The sequence below is a fragment of the Chelonoidis abingdonii genome, chromosome 2 (assembly GCF_003597395.2).
Source record: "Chelonoidis abingdonii isolate Lonesome George chromosome 2, CheloAbing_2.0, whole genome shotgun sequence".
NCBI lineage: Eukaryota > Metazoa > Chordata > Testudines > Testudinidae > Chelonoidis > Chelonoidis abingdonii.
The window spans coordinates 67,733,306-67,752,586 of NC_133770.1; the positions used below are offsets into that span (position 1 = coordinate 67,733,306).

The window sequence follows — 19,281 nt, forward strand, 5'->3', positions numbered from 1 at the left end:
TACAATTGGTTAACAACATACTAAAGTATCCTGATCGATTAATAATTAAACTCACACAGTGTTTTAATATCATGTGACGCAAAGAGCTGCATGAGACCATTAAAGAGCCACTTGCAGCTCACAAGCCTCAGTCTCAGTCTGAGTATCACTGGGCTAGGGAAAGAGAAGAGGGTACGAAGTGCCACTTCTCTCAGTGTTTCATGCAGAAAGCAGACATAATGCTAAAACATGATGCTCCCTGAGAAGGGGTTGGGTTGGGGGAAGTGTATCCATTAACAATGTAAGCAGCCCTTTCCACGAATCAATGGGAGTCTAGCAGATACAAATGCCTTAGAATCAGGAATTATCCTTCTAAAACAGTTGGAATTTTTAATAATGCACTTGCAGATTCACATTTACAGGGAAAATACAGCTGTCTTCCAGCAGTTCTGCAGATCATTAATCAATCTATCAGCTAATACTCACTTTTACTATATTTGTTTCACTATTTTAAAATGCAACGTTTAAAATGTGCACAGCTCACACAAAGCAATGGCTGATTTAGGTTTTTTGTTTTGTTTTTTTTTTACATGTGATTTATAACTCAGAATGGTATGAAAATTCATCCAAGGCTCAAATTCATCTTAGAGGCAAAAAAATCAATTAAGAATCCAACAAGTCAATATTACGATATAAGAATGCACCCACAAAAACCCCAGAGAAGCTAACTGTTCCAAATACATTTCTCATATTAAGACAATCACTTTGCTTTCTAAACTGAAATTTGCAAGTCAGTCCACAGCATAAACTAGTGTCATTGATTATTGCAGAGAATTAAAAATAGAAAGAAGAAGAAATAATGAACAAGCAATCTGGTTTAGGAACACTTTATTCTTAGGCAAGCTCGCTAACTTTTTCCCCCCATCATTAATGATTTCATAGGGAAATATAAATACAGAGATTAGATTGTTATTGTTAACATGGAGTGTGTATTGTTGTAGAACTGAAATAAAATGTTACACATATTTCAGCTCCTTAAGAAATGGAATACAGAAAGTAGCAATGGATAGACTAGTGTATGAAAGAGCAGACACTGGGAGCCAGTCTGGTGAGCAGCTTACAGAAACAGATTTGGCTTTTGAACTGGCAAGAATTCTCTCAATCATTCAGGCAACATTTCTGGTGCCTGAAGCAATGGCATTCAGTTATCAAATAGGGAGCTCATGGGCTCCTCAACATCTGCCCTCACTTCCACAAACACAATAAGGAAACATGGTAGCAGACAAAAGCCAAATTGATGGCAAAGGTGGGGATCTCTCCAAGCACACATCACAAATGGTATCTAAGAACCCACAAAGAGATTCTATGGATGCACAATGACCATGAGGGTATGGCTTTAGGAAATAACCTGCAGGAGACAAAGATACACTTGCCACATCAATGACCGTGGTAGATGAGGAACCAGGCCCGTTCACTGAGGAGGGACATTGCTGGCAGGTGGAATTCTATACCCTGGTTGTTTGCTGTGTGGAGGACGGGAATGGGCTTCCACCATTACTGGTAGCTATTTTGACCCTTACATTGGCTGCACTCTGAAGTACTAACAACTCTCAGACCATGTGCCCTGTCCAAATACACAATAAAAATCATCCTAGGAAAGATCATGCCACATTTGTCAAGTCTTTGATTCTGCACCACAAAACCAGCCTTCAGTAGCAGGTCCAAAAGGCTGTGCACTATTTATTCCTATCCTTATTATGCTTCTCCAACTTCTTCCCCTCAGACACTTTACAAAAAGTGTGTCACACCATAATCTCAGACTTGATCAACGTTTTGGAGCTGAACACATGCTCAAACTCTATATAGAAATGCCAGGTATCCCTTCCCAATCTGGACATCCAATTATTGTCTCATACATCATTAAGCTGCACTTCCACGTACTTAAGTTTTGTCCTGGCTCTATGACAGACTCCAGATTCAGTCAGACAAGATAACACCTTGACCAGAAAAAAAGATGTCCAGGCTGTGGAATTCAAAGGAGACTTTACTCATAGACCAGAAAGCAAAGAAAGCCCTACTTATCTACCTTAAGATAGCTGGCAATACGCACAAGAACAGAGCGATCTCATGGAAGCAAATGTTGATGAGGTGGTGTACATTACAGTTGTCTGAAATGAGGGCAGGGTATTACATGCAGGTAAAATGAATATCTGGATGGTTACCCCAAAAAGGAGCAATACTGTCTAGAGTGGTTGCTGAAGATGGACAAGACGCTAAGACTGATACAATGCCTATGCTTCCCACCTACTTTAGCACTGAACTAGTTCAGAATTAACTAGTGCATCTGCTGGGAGCTAGGGAAATTGCAACATTCAGAAGCAGTCCCAATGTTGTTAGAAGCACTATTGTGTATGGATGTCATATGTTTCAAAAGTGTTCCACGTGCTTGAACTGATCCTGGAAATTCGAGCATTCTCTAGTGCGGGCAGATACAAGGAAAGGGAACACACACACAAAACCACATAAATCTCCTCCTCCAAGCAGGAAAGGTTCATGATGACACTAGACTCAAGCCCTAGGCCCTCCTCCTGGAGGGAAGCTGTGCAGATCCTGGACTTCTACCCTCCCCCCTAGAAGCCTGTGCAGCCACAGACTCTTCTGACATGCTATAACTGTCCCCTCCAAAGGCCATAGAAGGCAAAGAGAGTTTATTGGAGCATTTTCCTACTGGACAACTGGCCACTTATCTCCACCTTCCTAACCCATGGGCAGGCTTTTGGATAACATCCATGGGTTTGAGAGCAGAAAGAAGAATGCTACAGACTCTCTCACCCCTTTCCGTGGTACCTGCTACAGTTCCACCTGCTTTTATTCCCCTCCAATTCCGGTAGTGGAAATAAGTATCCGGCTTTATCATAGCAGTTTGCCAACAGATCACATTCTTCTAGGTCTTGACAACTATTTTTTATGACTCTGCCTTATCATCCTCTGTTCCATGTAAACACATAGGGGGAGAGGCAATTTCTCCACTAGTCAAGACTTAAGCCATATAGATCTTTAAGGATTAATGTCAATACTTTGACATGCGTATGAAAGCAAATGCAGGCTTTAGTAATACACACTTTGTAGCCAGAACCGGCAACTAGGTGAACATCTGAATTCTACACCAGGTGAAGCTTCCAAATAATCTTTCAAAGGTAGACCCATGTAAGGTGCATCATCCAAATCTACAGTCTAGGCAAGGTTTATACTAGAGAGAAATGGCTATAATAAAACTATCAATCATAGGAAACAAAGTCCTTTTGTTTACTGGTGCCACTGCATAAGTTATCTATCATAGTATGGAGCACGGTTAATCTTCAGGTGCTCACACCAATATCAAATATGTATGCAATACAGTACTCTATGTTTTCAAGGTTGTTTTTTCTGATTTCTGTATTATAAATGTGATGTTTGTTTCCATCTATGCCCAGAGAGCAAGGTGATGAGTCCTCTGTAAGCATCTGAACACTCTCTCTCATTCCTTCTAGACTCTACTCAGGAACACAGCAATTCTAGCTCTTCCTCAATTGTCATACCAAGACACAGAGAGAATATTAAAAGGCATAACAACTTCTAAATTTTGGTCAGCCCAGGTAATGATATACTGCTACATCAAAAATCATAACTAAATCACATTGGTTCTAGTCAAGGATCATATTAATATGCTCATAGTGGTGCACTTTAGCGTGTGTGCGCGCGCCTCTGAATGATCAGCTACCAAGCATTAGGGCACCATCAGCATGGCCTTAGATTAAGATTTCTACTTCCACTGTGCAGCAAATAAAGGGATCATGACAACAGTGGTATTCTGGGAATGCTGGGTACATACTATTAAAAGAGTTAATATCAAAGAACTAATTAAACCATGTGTAATGAGCAGAACTATTATTTTTCCATTCTGCTGTACAATGAATTATTATAGCTTTTGGAGAAAATAAGCTTTTTCAGAAGAATCAAGATAATCGTATTTTGTACATAGAATAATTAAAACTAAACAACTAATATGCATCATTCAACCGCTCAGAGACCTCCTTTTAGGATCAAGGATGCATTTTATATGGCTGGTTTACCGGGTGTACCCTTCAGTTTCCATCTGATCTATTGGTAAATATAATAAATAAAGTACTGCAGAAATTCATATAAAAGCTGCTTACTCAGATTCTGATCTCTCATATGATCTAATTTACTATATTTTTAATACATACAAAGAAAACCAAACAAAAAATTAAGATTCTAATGATTATAGAAACATAGCATTATATTTAACAAGAGTATCTTAACAGGCAAACACAAACCTTTTCAGGAGAGCCATAAAATAAAGTGGTAGCTATCCAATGCACATACTTGTTTTGTATAAAAAATGCACTACAAAATGGTTCTGAGCCCTTGCTTGGCTTTTTAATATATACATGTATAGAGGGATGACAAATAAGATTGATTACAGAGTTGAGCTAAAGGTGGATTAAATGTACTAGGGAAACTTAGACAATCAGTAGATAACGTCCTTAGGTACCTTTGATAAGACTTTTACCATTAGATCCATATCAGCTTCTCATTTTCAGAAAACAGACCTGTTTTTAATGCACATATTCTGGTGATCCTCTTTTTATATTGCATGAAATATGAAGAAAAGACTAAGGGTATGGCTACACTCGAAACTTCAAAGCACTGCTGCAGAAGCGCTGCTGTGGCAGTGCTTTGAAGTGCGAGTGTGGTCGCAGCGCCAGCGCTGAGAGAGAGCTCTCCCAGCGCTGCACGTACTCCACATCCTGATGGGGTTTAGCTTGCAGCACTGGGAGCCACGCTCCCAGTGCTGCGGCACTGTTTACACTGGCGCTTTACAGTGCTGTATCTTGCAGCGCTCAGGGGGCTGGTTTTTTCACACCCCTGAGCAAGAAAGTTGCAGCACTGTAAAGCGCCCGTGTAGCCAAGGCCTCAGTGAAAGATGAAAAAGAAATATTGACAGCCACCTGATCATCTTGATATTATTTCTCATAAGAGTTACAGCCTGCCTGTAACAGTAGCCTTACATGCTATGTTTAGTAGGCATGATCCTTTCTATGTTTTTTCCAGGGAAGAGAAACAAAATATTGCAGATATTTTGAAGATTATCTATTAAATATGATCTAGTGCAACATAGCATGAAGTCTTTGAGTTAAACTTGTCTAACCTCCAGACTTCTTTAGATGCAGTATTGTAAATGATGCACAATCAATACAGATTGTAGAACAGTATTCCTTCCTACTTCAGTAGGGGCCTATTCCAAAACCCACTGGAATCAATTGAAAGATTCCTATTGACTCTAAAAGGGGTTGGTCAGGCCTTAAATCCATAAATCCTCAAAAGAAAAAAAAAATCAGACATTGTGATGTTACAAATGTTTATTTTCATCTGTTTTTGCCCCTAAAATACATAGATCAAATATTAAGCCATTAGAAACATTTTGTGCCTTACCCACACAGCCTCTCATCAATGGTATCCACAATATGAGAACACTTGTTACAGCAACAAAAATCATGTCATTGCATCTTTAAATAAAACAGCCTCTTTAGCCTCCACATGAATGGAAGTAGAATGAATTTCAGACAGTAAAAATAATTATATTTTAGGATAAGTAGAGGCATTGCCAGCAGATCAAGGGACGTGATCATTCCCCTCTATTCAACATTGGTGAGGCCTCATCTGGGATACTGTGTCCAGTTTTGGACTCCACACTACAAGAAGGATGTGGAAAAATTGGAAAGAGTCCTGCGGAGGGCAACAAAAATGATTAGGGGGCTAGAGCACATGACTTATGATGAGAGGCTGAGGGAACTGAGATTGTTTAGTTTGCAGAAGAGAAGAATGAGGGGGGATTTGATAGCTGCTTTCAACTACCTGAAAGGGGGTTCCAAAGAGGATGGATCTATACTGTTTTCAGTGGTACCTGATGACAGAACAAGGAGTAATGGTCTTGAGTTGCAGTGGGGGAGGTTTAGGTTGGATATTAGGAAAAACTTTTTCACTAGGAGGGTGGTGAAGCACTGGAATGGGTTACCTAGGGAGGTGGTGGAATCTCCTTCCTTAGAGGTTTTTAAGGTCAGGCTTGACAAAGCCCTGGCTGGGATGATTTAGTTGGGAATTGGTCCTGCTTTGAGCAGGGGGTTGGACTAGATGACCTTCTGAGGTCCCTTCCAACCCTGAAATTCTATGATTCTATGATAATGTAAGGTCAAATCCTTAAGAATAAAACTCAAGAGAAGCAGAGATGGATCTGGAAAGCCATAGTTTGTTTGGATGTGACAGCATTTTAAAAATAACCTTTGAGAGCATGCAATGAAATCTGGTAAATGTCTTTATCTGTATTTGATAACGAAAAATAACTAAAATATGAATATTAGTGGATTTGTTTGTGCCATTTTTATTGGATGGTGAACTGCATATAATCAAAATGTCTTTCCCGTTGGCTTTTTCCATCACTGCCAATATAAATATGCAATATGTTGGAAAAAATCAGGGGTTAAAACAGATGTTAAGAGGGTTTTATTCTGTGTATGTTAACTTTGAGAAAGGTTTTTGCAGTCATAAGCCAATAGCACTTTAGTGACTGAAGGATAATTCAGTGAATGATAACAGATAATTACCTCCTCACTACATAAAGAATGTTCCCATTCTCTAGATACCATCACAAGCACGATACAATGAAGGCTGAAAACATACATCAGGATCTGCTTTGTTCCTCTTATCTGCCTTCACTTATTTTACTGACCAAATCAGAAGAAACTTTGAGGGTCCAGTTCTCCTCTCACACCAACCTAAAATTCATAGCTCCACTGACTATAGTTAGGCCAGCATAAATCAGGAGTAACACAACTGAAGTATATGGAGTTATGCTACTGTAAACATTAGGAGAATAAGTCCCATTTACTATTACTTATTAGTTGTGTTGCAGTTTCAGAGAGGTGCGCCAGTCATTATGGGGGCCCCTTTGGGCTAGACATTCTTCACACATAGAAGGTAAAAATTTCAAGCATAAGTGACTCAGGAACCTATGTCCCATTGCATTTCACTCTGTCATTCACAGATTTGACTTTCAATGTGAGTTAGGCTTTTAAATCACATGGGTCAAATTTTCTAAAGCCCCTATATTGAAAAGATGTTCATTTGCTCCCAAATAACTTACACTCTCTTGTTTTGCTTCATTCTACTAATTCAAACTAGAAAGACAGCTCACGTGCATATTTTGTCTGAGACCTAAACCAGGATCCTGAAAGACGTTAATTGTTTTGGTGGCAGGATGAGAGAGAACTTACATCCTCTGGTTGATATAACTGTTGTTGATGGAGCTGGGGACAAGTTTTGCACTGCTAAAAATTTAGAACTGGTCCAGTTAAAGAGTCCTTTCTCAGACCATAAAAGGACTGAACTAGAAATGGCAGGTCCCAACTTCCAGAACACTACCTTGTGTGGAAGAAGATGGGAGATCAGTTTGACTTAATTTAAAATGGCTATGAAAACTAGTCAAGATATACTTCATAAAAAGATTCAGCGGGTCTCAAATAGTTTCATGCACGCACACACACAAGATAGAAAGCTCTGTAGGCCTGGATGATTATGATTATTGAGGACATGTAAATGAGATTTTAAAAATACATTTTCAGGACACAACACAATTTTTAACGCTTTCCTGAAATATAAGCCACTATGATACAAGGTATATGCCCAATAACAGAACAAAAAAGAGTAGCCTTCACTTAATGAGTGATGGTGCAAGTTGAGGAAAATAGGTTAATTAATTTATTTTAAACATACTAATTGTCTGACAGTACTTTTGATATAATTTTCAGTAGGTTGGGTTGTTGTTTTTCTTTTAAGATCTCTTAGATAACAAGAGACTTTCTGACAAAGCAACTATGATTGAAGAGCAAATCCCCTAAATCTGCAGAAGTTCTGTTGTAAACCTGCTACACCCCTGCTGATCAGAATCACAAGACAGTATCATTATTTAAAATATAGACAAAGCTTTGCTGAAGTACCTGGGCCTCCCTTCCCCACGCTCTTCAAAGGCTAAAGATCGGGTCCTTTAGAGATAATTGTATCTCCCACACCACCAGGTGCAAAGGTTTTGATTATTGACATAAGAATGACAAAGATTACAGCTGTCGAAATACTGGACATGCTTCAAACTTAATACAAATGTATCTTTGGGCTTTGTCCAGCATAATTATTAAGAATTACTTTGATGATTAGAAGTATTAGATGTTGTTTCTCTAGTTCTTTTGTATCAAGAGACTAACTACAATTATTACTATTTTTACAACAGGTGTGTATGTTTGATTGTTGTTTTATTGCACACAAAGGCCCATATGTTCATGCAAGCTACATAGAAGAAAGAGTAGCAACTAACTACAAAACCTGCTTTTAATTTCTATACTCTACACAAAACTTCCTATATACGATGCTGCCATACCAACTTTCGATACAAAAATGGTTTCACACAGCTGATGTACAATAAGTGTGAGGAATCTCCAAAAATGAAAAACGGGTCATGACAACACCATTACACATATTCAGTATTAAGTTAATGCTGTTCTGAGCAGCAATACTTTACTATTAGCAAAATTCAGCATTACCAATATGTGTCTGTGGAAACCTAAGCATGCTGGGGCCATTAGCAAATGGCAAGGGTAGGTGGCCTTTGAGCCAGACTGCAGGGACTCAGAAAAGGTTGTTGCGTCTTTCATACATTGTGGTTCCCACTTCAGATCTGCATTTGACTTAGTACTCCACAGCTTCTGCCATGCAGTATCTTAAGTTATTCTCTTTCTCTACATTTATTGTTTCTAGCACCCGTTATTACCAAAGTGAGCATACAGCCCAAGTTAACCATTGTAAGTACTAGTTTTGAGCAAGCTTTATGCACACAGCTCATGGGAATTCTCTTTTCTCACACACCTACCTTTTTTTCTTTTTTGTTCACCTCAGCTCTCTGGTCCTTGATTATAGACCCCTTTGCCTTAATGTTCCATGAAGGCTTGAAATGACTGGAGGCATTAGGATCCAAAAATGATTAGCATAGTTGAACTTCAGAATTAACATACTTTCTTTTCCTCTGGTGAGCTACAAACACCTCTACCTTGACATAAAGCTGTCCTCGGGAGCCAAAAAAATCTTATCGCGTTATAGATGAAACCGCATTATATCGAACTTGATTTGAGCCCCACCCTCCCCCCGAGTGCTACTTTACCATGTTATATCTGAATTTGTGTTATATCGGGTGGCCTTATACCAAGGTAGAGGTGTATTAAAATATCCAGATTGATTTGTGCTTTCTTCTATCACTTTGAAAATATTGTGCCCAAATTCTTCTGCCTTCATTATGTCACTCAATTTCTCCTTTGCAGGCTTCTTTTTTTCCTGATAATTCCACTACTTAGTGTAACAGCTTCCCCTGTTCAATCATCAATCCTAATGTTTGGGAACACAGTAAAAATTTCCATTAAAAAAAAAAAAAGTTCCAGCTTTAAGTCTTGACAGTGAAAGTTACTATATGAATACTGTGCGTATCCAGGAGGACACGCAGCAACACGATATTGTATTTTCTAAAGCAAGTTTACGGAATTATTCAGTTACTATAAGCTGTCTATTTTGTGTGGCCTTAGTACAAGTAAAGGCTGAAAGATTCCCTTTTGATGCTTCAGAATCTCAGTTAAGTACTATATCATACAATCCTCATAAATGATAAGAATGTACTCAGCCTTGTTTCTTCACTACTCTCTCCCATCCCCCCTCCACCTCCACTTTTCTTTGTCTCTTCAGACCATTTATATTCATAAAACTGTTATGTAACTCTGATCCACCCTGATTCCATTTGATCCACATCTGGTACCCTTACACCTGCTGGGTTTCAAGGGAGGCAAAACAGTCCAGATGAACCATACATGCACAGAGGTAATCAATTTAGCACATAGTGTGATATCAGCACCAACCTGATCTGCACACTGGAAAAATATTAAACCTCGGGCCAATGGAAGCCATGAAGCTAAGAAAACTGATGCAATAAATAATCTGAGTAAGAATTCTAACAATCTCTGTTTGAGCACCCCAAGACCAAAAGAGCATGATACTTGCACTGTTAAACCTTTAGGGAGCTAGTGTGCCCTGCTCTTCTGGCTGGAGTTCAACTACTGAAAAATGCTAGTAAGAAGTAGAAGGTTGAAGAATCAAATCTCAGAATGCCAATAGTGTGATCTACCCAGTGAGCTTCAGCAACTGCTGTGAGAAAACCGGAAGATGAAATTTAAATCTGAATCAGAAAAAAGTCATGAATTTCAGGACTGCTCTGCAAAATGAAAGGCTATATATAGAACTGTATCTGTTCCCTTACCACATATTCCTACCTTTCACAAAGCTAATACAATCCAATAGGACCACAATGTCAGTCACGTCTCCTGTGGAATCTGCCATTCTGCTGAAGCCAAGCACCGAACATTTTATTGTCTCTCTTCCTGGGTCCCACCTGTAGCTGCCCTTGACTCCTGACATGCTCCAAAAGGAGAATTAATTGGATCAGAGTCCATGCCCTCTGTGCCATTCCATGGATCAGGGAGCCATAGCTGACGTTCAGCTTCTAGCCAGGGAGTAGGAAAGCCAAAAGTAGATTGGGGAGCTAGGCTGCCTGCATAGCAGCCAAACCCCAGGAGGCAGGGAGATGATTCCACAAAGCAGGCTACAACCCTCCCTTCCCCACACCTTCCATCCTCCATGCTTCCTGGAATACACATGGGGAAGGAGGCTCTGAGTCTGGACATCATGGAAGCCAAAGCCAACTGGGTAGAGTCAGGCCATCTCAAAGGTATAAAGAAAATCCCAGAAAATAATTACCACAAAAAATAATCACTGATGAATTTTACATTAATGAGTATTTTCATCTAGGAACTGTAGGGACGTGTGTGTGGAGGCAGAGATGGGAATGAAGGTTATCTGTTATGGCAACAGAATAAGCTGACATTGTTATGGAATGGAGGGGTTGTTCCTGCAGAATTTGATCCCATTACAACAGGGAGTACATGGGGTCCCTTTGACAGGCCTGAGATAATTATTCCTGAGTAAGCCTAACCAACCCAGAAGGCTGCACCGTACAGTCATAAAAACCAGACTGTAACATTGGTATATGTTAGGATAAGTCTGTGGCACCAAATATGAGTTTAATTATTCTTTACCTGCCAAGCACAGAAAGAGATGCCAATGCTCCCAGCTCATCTGCATCAGTTATTTCATCTATCTTTTATGGCAGCTGCTTGCTGTAGGTACTAATTAATACATAAAATTAATATTAAGGCTCCAAAAAAAATAATCTAATCTATTGACAGACATCAAGTTCTGTCACACTTGCATTCATGAATTTTGTATTTCTAAGTAAGTAAAGCAACTACAGAATTTCTCAAAAACGTCATCCACTGGCACTTGAAGGTGAGAAATGTTAACAGGGAATTTTGGTGCCAAAATATAAAGGTCAGGTTTTGCTATCCTTAATCACAGTAAGTTGTACCTTACTTTATGAATAAGGGTGGCAAAAATTGACCCTTAATTAGTACTGAGGAATTAAAATACTTTGTAGCTTCCACCCTTCCACATGCAGTGCAAAATGACTAAATTCAAATCAATTATTTTGCTAATACACAAGATTCATTGTAACGCTCTATGAAAATATACACTATCGGAATTGTGTATTAGGTTTAAGACCCCAGTGTTGCAATCTGATGCATATGGGCAGACCAATGGGATTCCATGTTGTGAAGATCCATTCACACAAAGCAGACTGCAGGACCAAGTCTAAATTAACAATAAACCTTAATTGTTTGCATACCTATAACCCAGGACATTTTATTTTATTTTTTAAAATTAACGACACACTCAAATCTAATCCTATTGTTTTTATTCTTATAAAGCACAAAAGATGTCTTCAAAATCATCATTTATTCTTGAAAATATAGTGTACCATGTACACTATATGTCCAAAATTAATCCCTTCCTGACTGTATGTGTATATGACAAAAGCATTCTCAAAAGAGAATATTATAGTATTATGCTCACAACACACACATTATGAAGACAATTTCATAAGCCTGCATTTTCAGATGCTTATAACTTTTCAAAAAATTCCCTTCCAGTCGAAATTTCTCAAGCCAAAACTGAAGAGTTTTGGGAAGTTCAGGAAGTTTTATGTCATGATTTTTTCAAGCTGACCCATGAGAGTAATGGGGTCTTGCTCATGTGGAAGAGCTTGCAGGGTCTTAGTATGAAAGAACTGAGACCTGTGTTCAATTTAACACATGCAACTCCCAATGACTTTACTAGGAGTTCCATCCATATATCTTGAGGGTATAACTAAGTCAAACTAAGCCCTGACTTCAATGAAGTTGCAGTGACTTACACTGAGGTTCAATTTAACTCAGGATTCTTTATCAGGTAAGAATTTTTCCAGCTGATTTTACTGACAACTCCAATAGGATATATTTTTAAAACATCAAACTGGAAATCCACTTCACATCCAATTCTGCACCAAACTCAGGATGGACAGACTTCTGAGCCCATGCAGTGACTACCGGCTTCCATCAGGAAAAAAACCTTTTGACATATTTGTAGAAAACTGATACAGAATAAATGTTAGAGATGTTTGAAAATCACAAGCACTACACACTATTTTCCACAAATTTGTGTAATTCTTATTTGAACATGCAATCCCATATGGAAGAACCTTCAAATAAATGTACTCAAAGCAGTGTCATATCTCATTCTCATATGAATGTATATGTGGGTATTTAATCTGTGATCCATTGCAACTTCCTTTTAGAGAAAATAAAAGCATTACACACAAATATATATTAATGTAACATTAATTTTAAATGCACAAGTATCAGGAAATTAAGTGTATAGTTTCCTAATGTAACTCAGCCTGCCCTTCCCCCTCACGCATATGAAATATTCTGTACAACTGTATGTCAGTGGTTCTCTAGTGACGGTCCACAGACCGCAATCAGGCAGTACATGGCTTGGTTTATAGCATGACTTCCCAATGTGGGGGTGCAAACAGATTCAAACGGGAAGGGATTATCATGACCATCTTCCCTTTATTTATGTCTAGTTGGGAGTGACATCCCAAAACATTTTCCTGTTGTAACATGGCTCACAGTATGGAGAAAGGTTAAGAATCACAGGTTTATAGAATAGTATCAAAATGAGAATCCATTATAACAACACAGATTAAGATTATAACAAGAGTATACTATGTATTTTTCAGTTTGAGATATGGTGTGCTAAATCTGAACGTTAGAGAATGGCTCCTGTATATGATTTTATCACACACATGTAAATGTGTACGGTTATGGAAACCATACATTGGAATTTTCTGTTTTGCAATTTAAATCTCACTTAGAACACTGCATTAATGAAGTTAGACTTAATTTTAAATTGAGTGTCAAATTTTAATGTTTATTACTTCATCAAAATTTCAATTATTTTTTTTCAAATGTTTGGGTCTGCTTATTAAAGAAGTCATAAAATGGAACAGCATGTATGTTTCATCATTGTATAGCAGCATGCTGCTTACTTATATTTTTATTGAATCACAGCAAATCTAATTATTTACACCTTCTTTATACTACAATCCTCTTTCAGATTAAAACAAATCAGGAATCACTAACCTGTCAAGTTTCTACTTTGAAGAAAGTTATATTTCTGACAGCTTAATTTATTTACGTTGTTAATAAAACACAGCAAAGCAGTTACACAGAAGGGGTTGCCTAAAAGTCACTGTAAAAACGGTTATATGGGACAACAAAAATAAGGTCTGATAAGGCAGTGTACTTGTAGCTGTGTCAGTCCCAAGATATTAGCAAGGCAAGATGGATGAGGTAATATCTTTTATTTGACCAACATCTGCTGGTGAGAGAGACAAACTTTCCAGTTCTGCAGAAGTATGAACTTTTGTATTTCTCACGAACAGAAGTTGGTCCAATAAAACATAGTACCTCACCCACCTTTTTTTTCTTGTAATGCATCATTTGTATTACCTTCTAGACAGCTATTAAAAAAAGTAGATTTGCTAAACTATTTTTTTGAAAACAAAGCTTATTCTAAGAAAAATCCATGTACAGAAGGTAGGCCTCATGTTTTATCTTTTGCTCACATATTAACTGAAAGATTAAAAAAAACTTTGACATAGTGTTAACTTTTGGATTTGCATAGAGAAGCGGGGGTCACTCCTCACACATTCATACCTGCACGTAACTGCAAACTGCCGTGCGGATACAAACCCAGGGGCACCCTCCCGGGAGGCAACACACTGACAAGTCATCACCCCACCTCCTGCTGCATAATACACTGGGTATAATCCCTGCCCCCACTCCCCTCGGAGCAAGCACAGGGCGGATCTTCCCAAAGAATTATTCGGGACCGCGGCATGCCAGGCAGGGGACTTGTTGAAAGCGCTTGTCTGATCAACACTGTGTGGGGAGGGGGAGCGAGCTATCCTACAGGTGATGATCAGACAGGCGCAGCGCCCAGCCCCATGCCCCACTGGCGGGACTCCGCTCAGAGGCCTCGCCGCGGCTCACCAGCAAATGGCAGCAGCAGAGCGCCGCGGAATGCCCGCCCGCCGGCGCTGCACCGAGGGGTTCCTCCTTCCCCGCTGCCGGAGCCGCACGGCGTCTCCTGACCCCAGGCGCGGCACTAGCCGCACGCAGACCTCGCCCCTGCAGCAGCCGCCGCCGCTTAACCTCCACCCCCGCCCGCCGGCGGGGCCCTGCTCCACGCCCACCCAGCCGCCGGCCTCCCTGACACCCTTCCTCCCCGGAGAGGCGCCTTCAGGGCAGCCAGGCTGCAGCGGGCGGGCAGCGCCCGATCCTCCCCACCACACCTAGCAACAGCGCTGACAGGACGCAGCAGCGGCGGCGAGAAGGAAGCGGAATGGCTGCCGCCGCGGCTCGCTCCCTCCCTCCCCAGAGCCCTGACAGCCAGAGCCGGGGCGGAAGCTGCAGGCGGCGTGCCTGCCCGTCCTCCTCTCCCCCTCCCCGCGCCTCCTCCGGCTCTCCCCGCACTGCCTCCTGCCAAGGCAAACTAACTCCCCGCTGCAGCGGCGCCCAGCTTCCCACCCCCACCATGCCCCCTTGTGCAGCCGTCCCAGCCCCTCGTGCCCCCCGCGCAGTCTCCCCCAGCACCCCTGCCTCCTGCCCGCCCCACGCCTTGCCATGCCGCCTCCTGCACCTCACGCCGCCCCGCGCCCCGAACACACCCATGCTCAGTATGCAGCCACCCCGGCACCTTCTCCCCCCGCCCTGCCCGTGCCCGGCATGCAGCCCCACGCCCCTTCCACATGCACCCCGCTCCCCAGCGCTGCGGGGGGGTCCCCCTCCCGGCCACTCACCGATGTGGTTGTCCTCAATGTGCTCGATGAGCTCAGCCAGGCTTGGGAAGTGGAGCCCGCAGCCCCCGAACCTGCAGGTATTGGAGAAGAAGGAGGCGGCGGCGATGCCTGTCATGGTGTTACATTGAGATCCCCCTGCAGTGCCTGCTCTGCCAGGGCCGCCGGCGGCAGGGCGGAGAGAGGCGGGGGAAAGGGGGAACGGGACAGAGAGAGATGGAGAGAGAGAGAGCGAGAGAGGGTGGGAGCGGGGGCGGGGAGGAGGAGGTGGCCGCGGCGGCAGCAGCAGCGTCGGGAGCGGCGGAGGGGAGGGACGGGCTGGGTGGGGGGAGATGAGGCAGCCGCAGCTGGGAGGAGGGACCAGTGTTGTACTGTAACAGCTGTGCTACCCCAGCAGCCACTGCCTCCTCTAGCAGGATCAAGGGACCCAGGCCACACTCATCACCTTCTCAGGGGGAGACTTAACAGCAGTTCACATAGATACTTCAGTGCTCAAAGGCTGGGTTACACAACAGAGAAGTGTGACTGCCAGTGTGAAGTTTTTTTTTGGGTGTGGGGGGGGGATGTTACATTTGTTTGTAACTTTATTTAACTTTTCCCAGTAACACATTGAGGGTGGGGAATTAAAAAGGAGCTTATTTTTGTTTACCCCATGAAACCAATTTGTGAGTGGGACCCCCCCCCATACATTAAAAACACTGTTTTATATATTTAACACCCTTATAAATGCTGGAGGCAAAGCGGGGCTTGGGGTGGAGGCCAACAGCTCATGACCTATAATGTAAATAATCTTGTGATTCCTTGATCGGTCGCGACCCCCAATTTGACATCCCCTGGAATGGTATCTTACACAGTAATTAGTCCCATTTAAATCAGTGGAACTACGTGTGGAATAGGCTGTGGCACCTTATTTTTACTCACAATAGCAGTATCTGGTTCACAGAGGGGGACCCACAGTACAGGAGTTCACCAAGTGGTATAAAACAGTAGTTTTCAACCAGGGGTACACATAACCCGTGGGGTATGCAGTGGTCTTCCAGGAGGTACATCAACTCATCTAGATATTTGCCTAATTTTACAATGGGCTACATAAAAAGCACTGGTGAAGTCAGTACAAACTAAAATTTCATACAGTGACTTGTTTATAGGGCTCTATATACTAAACACTGAAATGTAAGTACAATATTTATATTCCAATTGATTTATTTTATAATTATACGGAAAAGTGAGACAGTAAGCAATTTTTCAGTAATAATGTGCTGTGACACTTTTGTATTTTTATGTCTGATTTTGTAAGCATGTAGTTTTTAAGTGAGGTGAAACTTCAAGACAAATCAGACTCCTGAAAGGGGTACAGTAGTCTGGAAAGGTTGAGACCCACTGGTGTAAGCAGTGCATTCAACTAAAACTCATAGAGTCCCCATTGACTTTACTGAAAGTCAGCACCTACAAGGTAGTGAGAGCACCCTCAACCCCATCTCATTGGAGTTGAGTTCTCAGCTACTTGTAGAATCAAGCCTTTAGGCCCTGATCCTACAGACACAGGTGCTTGACTGTACTCCTGTAAGTAACCCATTGAAATCAATGAGGCTATTCAAATTAATAACTTTAGGCACATGCATAATTGTTTAGAGGATTGGAGTATGAAGTAGCAGAAGGTCTAATTGGCACAGAATTTGGCTCTGTCTCTCTGTAGGATAGATCTTTGCAGCATAAGGACATGATTCTGCTAATCTTTGCATGTTGAACTCTTGTGTTGATAGGAGTTGAGTAGGAGAGCAAGAAATCGGGATTGTGCTGTGGTGTAAAACTGATAGAACTGGAGAAGGAAATTAACATAAAAATACAAAACTCACTCTCTAAACCTATTTTGACATTTTTGTCTCCAGAAAGCTAGTCACTGGAGAGGCTGACTGATTAATTGATTTGAATGAAGTTCTCCTGAGGCTAAACTTCATAGACAGCTTTATTTAAAATTAAAAGAAAAAAAAGAGCAAGAGCTTTCCTGTCAGGTGGGTTCTTTAAAGTTTTTTTATAATTATTTCATCTTTGCTATATTGCATATTATGCTAAAATTATGCTACTAGTTCAAGCAAAACCACTGCTGCAAAAAAATAAAAATACTGGCTTAAAATCCTAATCATGCAGATACTTATGCATGTGCCTAACTCTATGCCTAAAGTTAAGCATGTGCATAAGGGTCTGCAGAATCAGATTCTGATTTATTAACTATATTGCCCTCTCAGCTGCTCCCATCATTGCTGAAGGGGTCATTGCCTAAAGAGTAGCAAAACTTTCAAGGCAGCAAAATGGTTAGTGACTGCAGGCATGGAGGGTATGCCAGTTTGCTTAGAGCAGCAGAAATCTTGGAGCCATGTCTGACTACCTATGCACTTGAGACCCTAAAACCTCTTGAAAAGAACAGGAGTACTTGTGGCACCTTAGAGACTAACATTTATTTGAGCATAAGCTTTCGTGGGCCACAACCCACTTAATCAGATCCATAGTATGGAACATATGATAAAAAGAGAGATTTACATACAGAGAACATGAAAAAGTGGAAGTAGCCATACCAACTGTAAAAGGCTAATTAATTAAGATGAGCTATTGGCAGCAGAAGGAAAAAAAAATGTTTGTAGTGGTAATCAAGATGGCCCATTTTAGACAGTTGACAAGAAGGTGTGAGGATACTTAACATGGGGAAATAGATTCAGTATGTGTAATGACCCAGCCATTTCCAGTCTCTATTCAAACCCAAGTTAATGGTGTCTAGTTTGCATATTAATTCAAGCTCAGCAGTTTCTCGTTGGAGTCTGTTTTTTGAAGCTTTTCTTGCAAAATTGCCACCTTTAAGTCTGTTACTGAGTGACCAGAGAGGTTGAAGTGTTGTTCTACTGGTTTTTTAATGTTATGATTCCTGATGTCAGATTTGTGTCCATTTATTCTTTTGCGTAGAGACTGTCCAGTTTGGCTAATGTACGTGGCAGAAGGGCATTGCTGGCACATATCACATTGGTAGATGTGCAGGTGAATGAGCCCTTGATGGAGTGGCTGATGTGATTAGGTCCTATGATGATCCTATTTGTTATTTAAATGACACCATCATTATGCTCAAATAAATTTGTTAGTCTCTAAGGTGCCACAAGTACTCTTGTTCTTTTTGCAGATACAGACTAACATGGCTGCCACTCTAAAACCTCATGGTGACAAAATAACCTGCATCTTTGTTCACAGATCAGTTTCCCAATTTTCATATAAATTAACACTGATTTTCCCTATATATTGCATAACTTCCAATCAAAAAAATTGTTCCTAGGGTATATATTTATTTTACTTAATTGTACATTACAAATGCACAAAATTTATTTTCCAAAGATGCAGATTTAAGGAAAGCCTGCCTTCACTTCAACATTATAGGGCATTCCATATTAAAGTTAGAATTCTCTTGAGTAACACACAGGTTCCTGATATCTAAAACCTATCATTTGGTCTGTTTGTGTCAAGCATATTCATTTCACAGGTCACTACTTTCTTCCTTTAAATCTGTCCTCAAGGCCTGCATCTTCCATGATCCTTACAAGAAAATTAGTCAACTAATAATTAGCCAAGACAAAGGGTAGTTTGGGAGACAGCTGATCCTAATTAAGACCCCAATCCTGCAAACATTGATGCAGATGCTTAATTTTGCTACTAAATTTTACAGGATTACTCATGGCAAATTTTTGTAGGCCTGGGACTTAGAACAACAGACAGGTGCAGGAGAAAAATACTTTAAGCATTTTTCTTAGTAACAGGTCTCTAATCTGTACAATCAGATCCTAGCCCTATGCAGAGCTCTATTAAAATCAGTAAAGCTC

General features: G+C 40.8%; 1 protein-coding gene across 2 annotated transcripts in view; it reads right to left on the minus strand.

The window, feature by feature from the left end:
- The window catches only part of JAZF1 (JAZF zinc finger 1), a 283,865-nt gene extending 268,173 nt beyond the window's left edge, over positions 1-15,692 (minus strand). Inside the window, exon 1 of one of the 2 annotated variants that reach the window (XM_032773794.2) lies at positions 15,428-15,691. In XM_032773794.2, the coding sequence (XP_032629685.1) occupies positions 15,428-15,542 (115 nt within the window). In that variant the 5' untranslated portion in view covers positions 15,543-15,691. Of the gene's footprint in view, positions 1-15,427 lie in introns of both variants that reach the window. The other variant, XM_032773795.2, reaches the window with a different exon arrangement.
- Between the last annotated feature and the right edge of the window lie 3,589 nt (positions 15,693-19,281).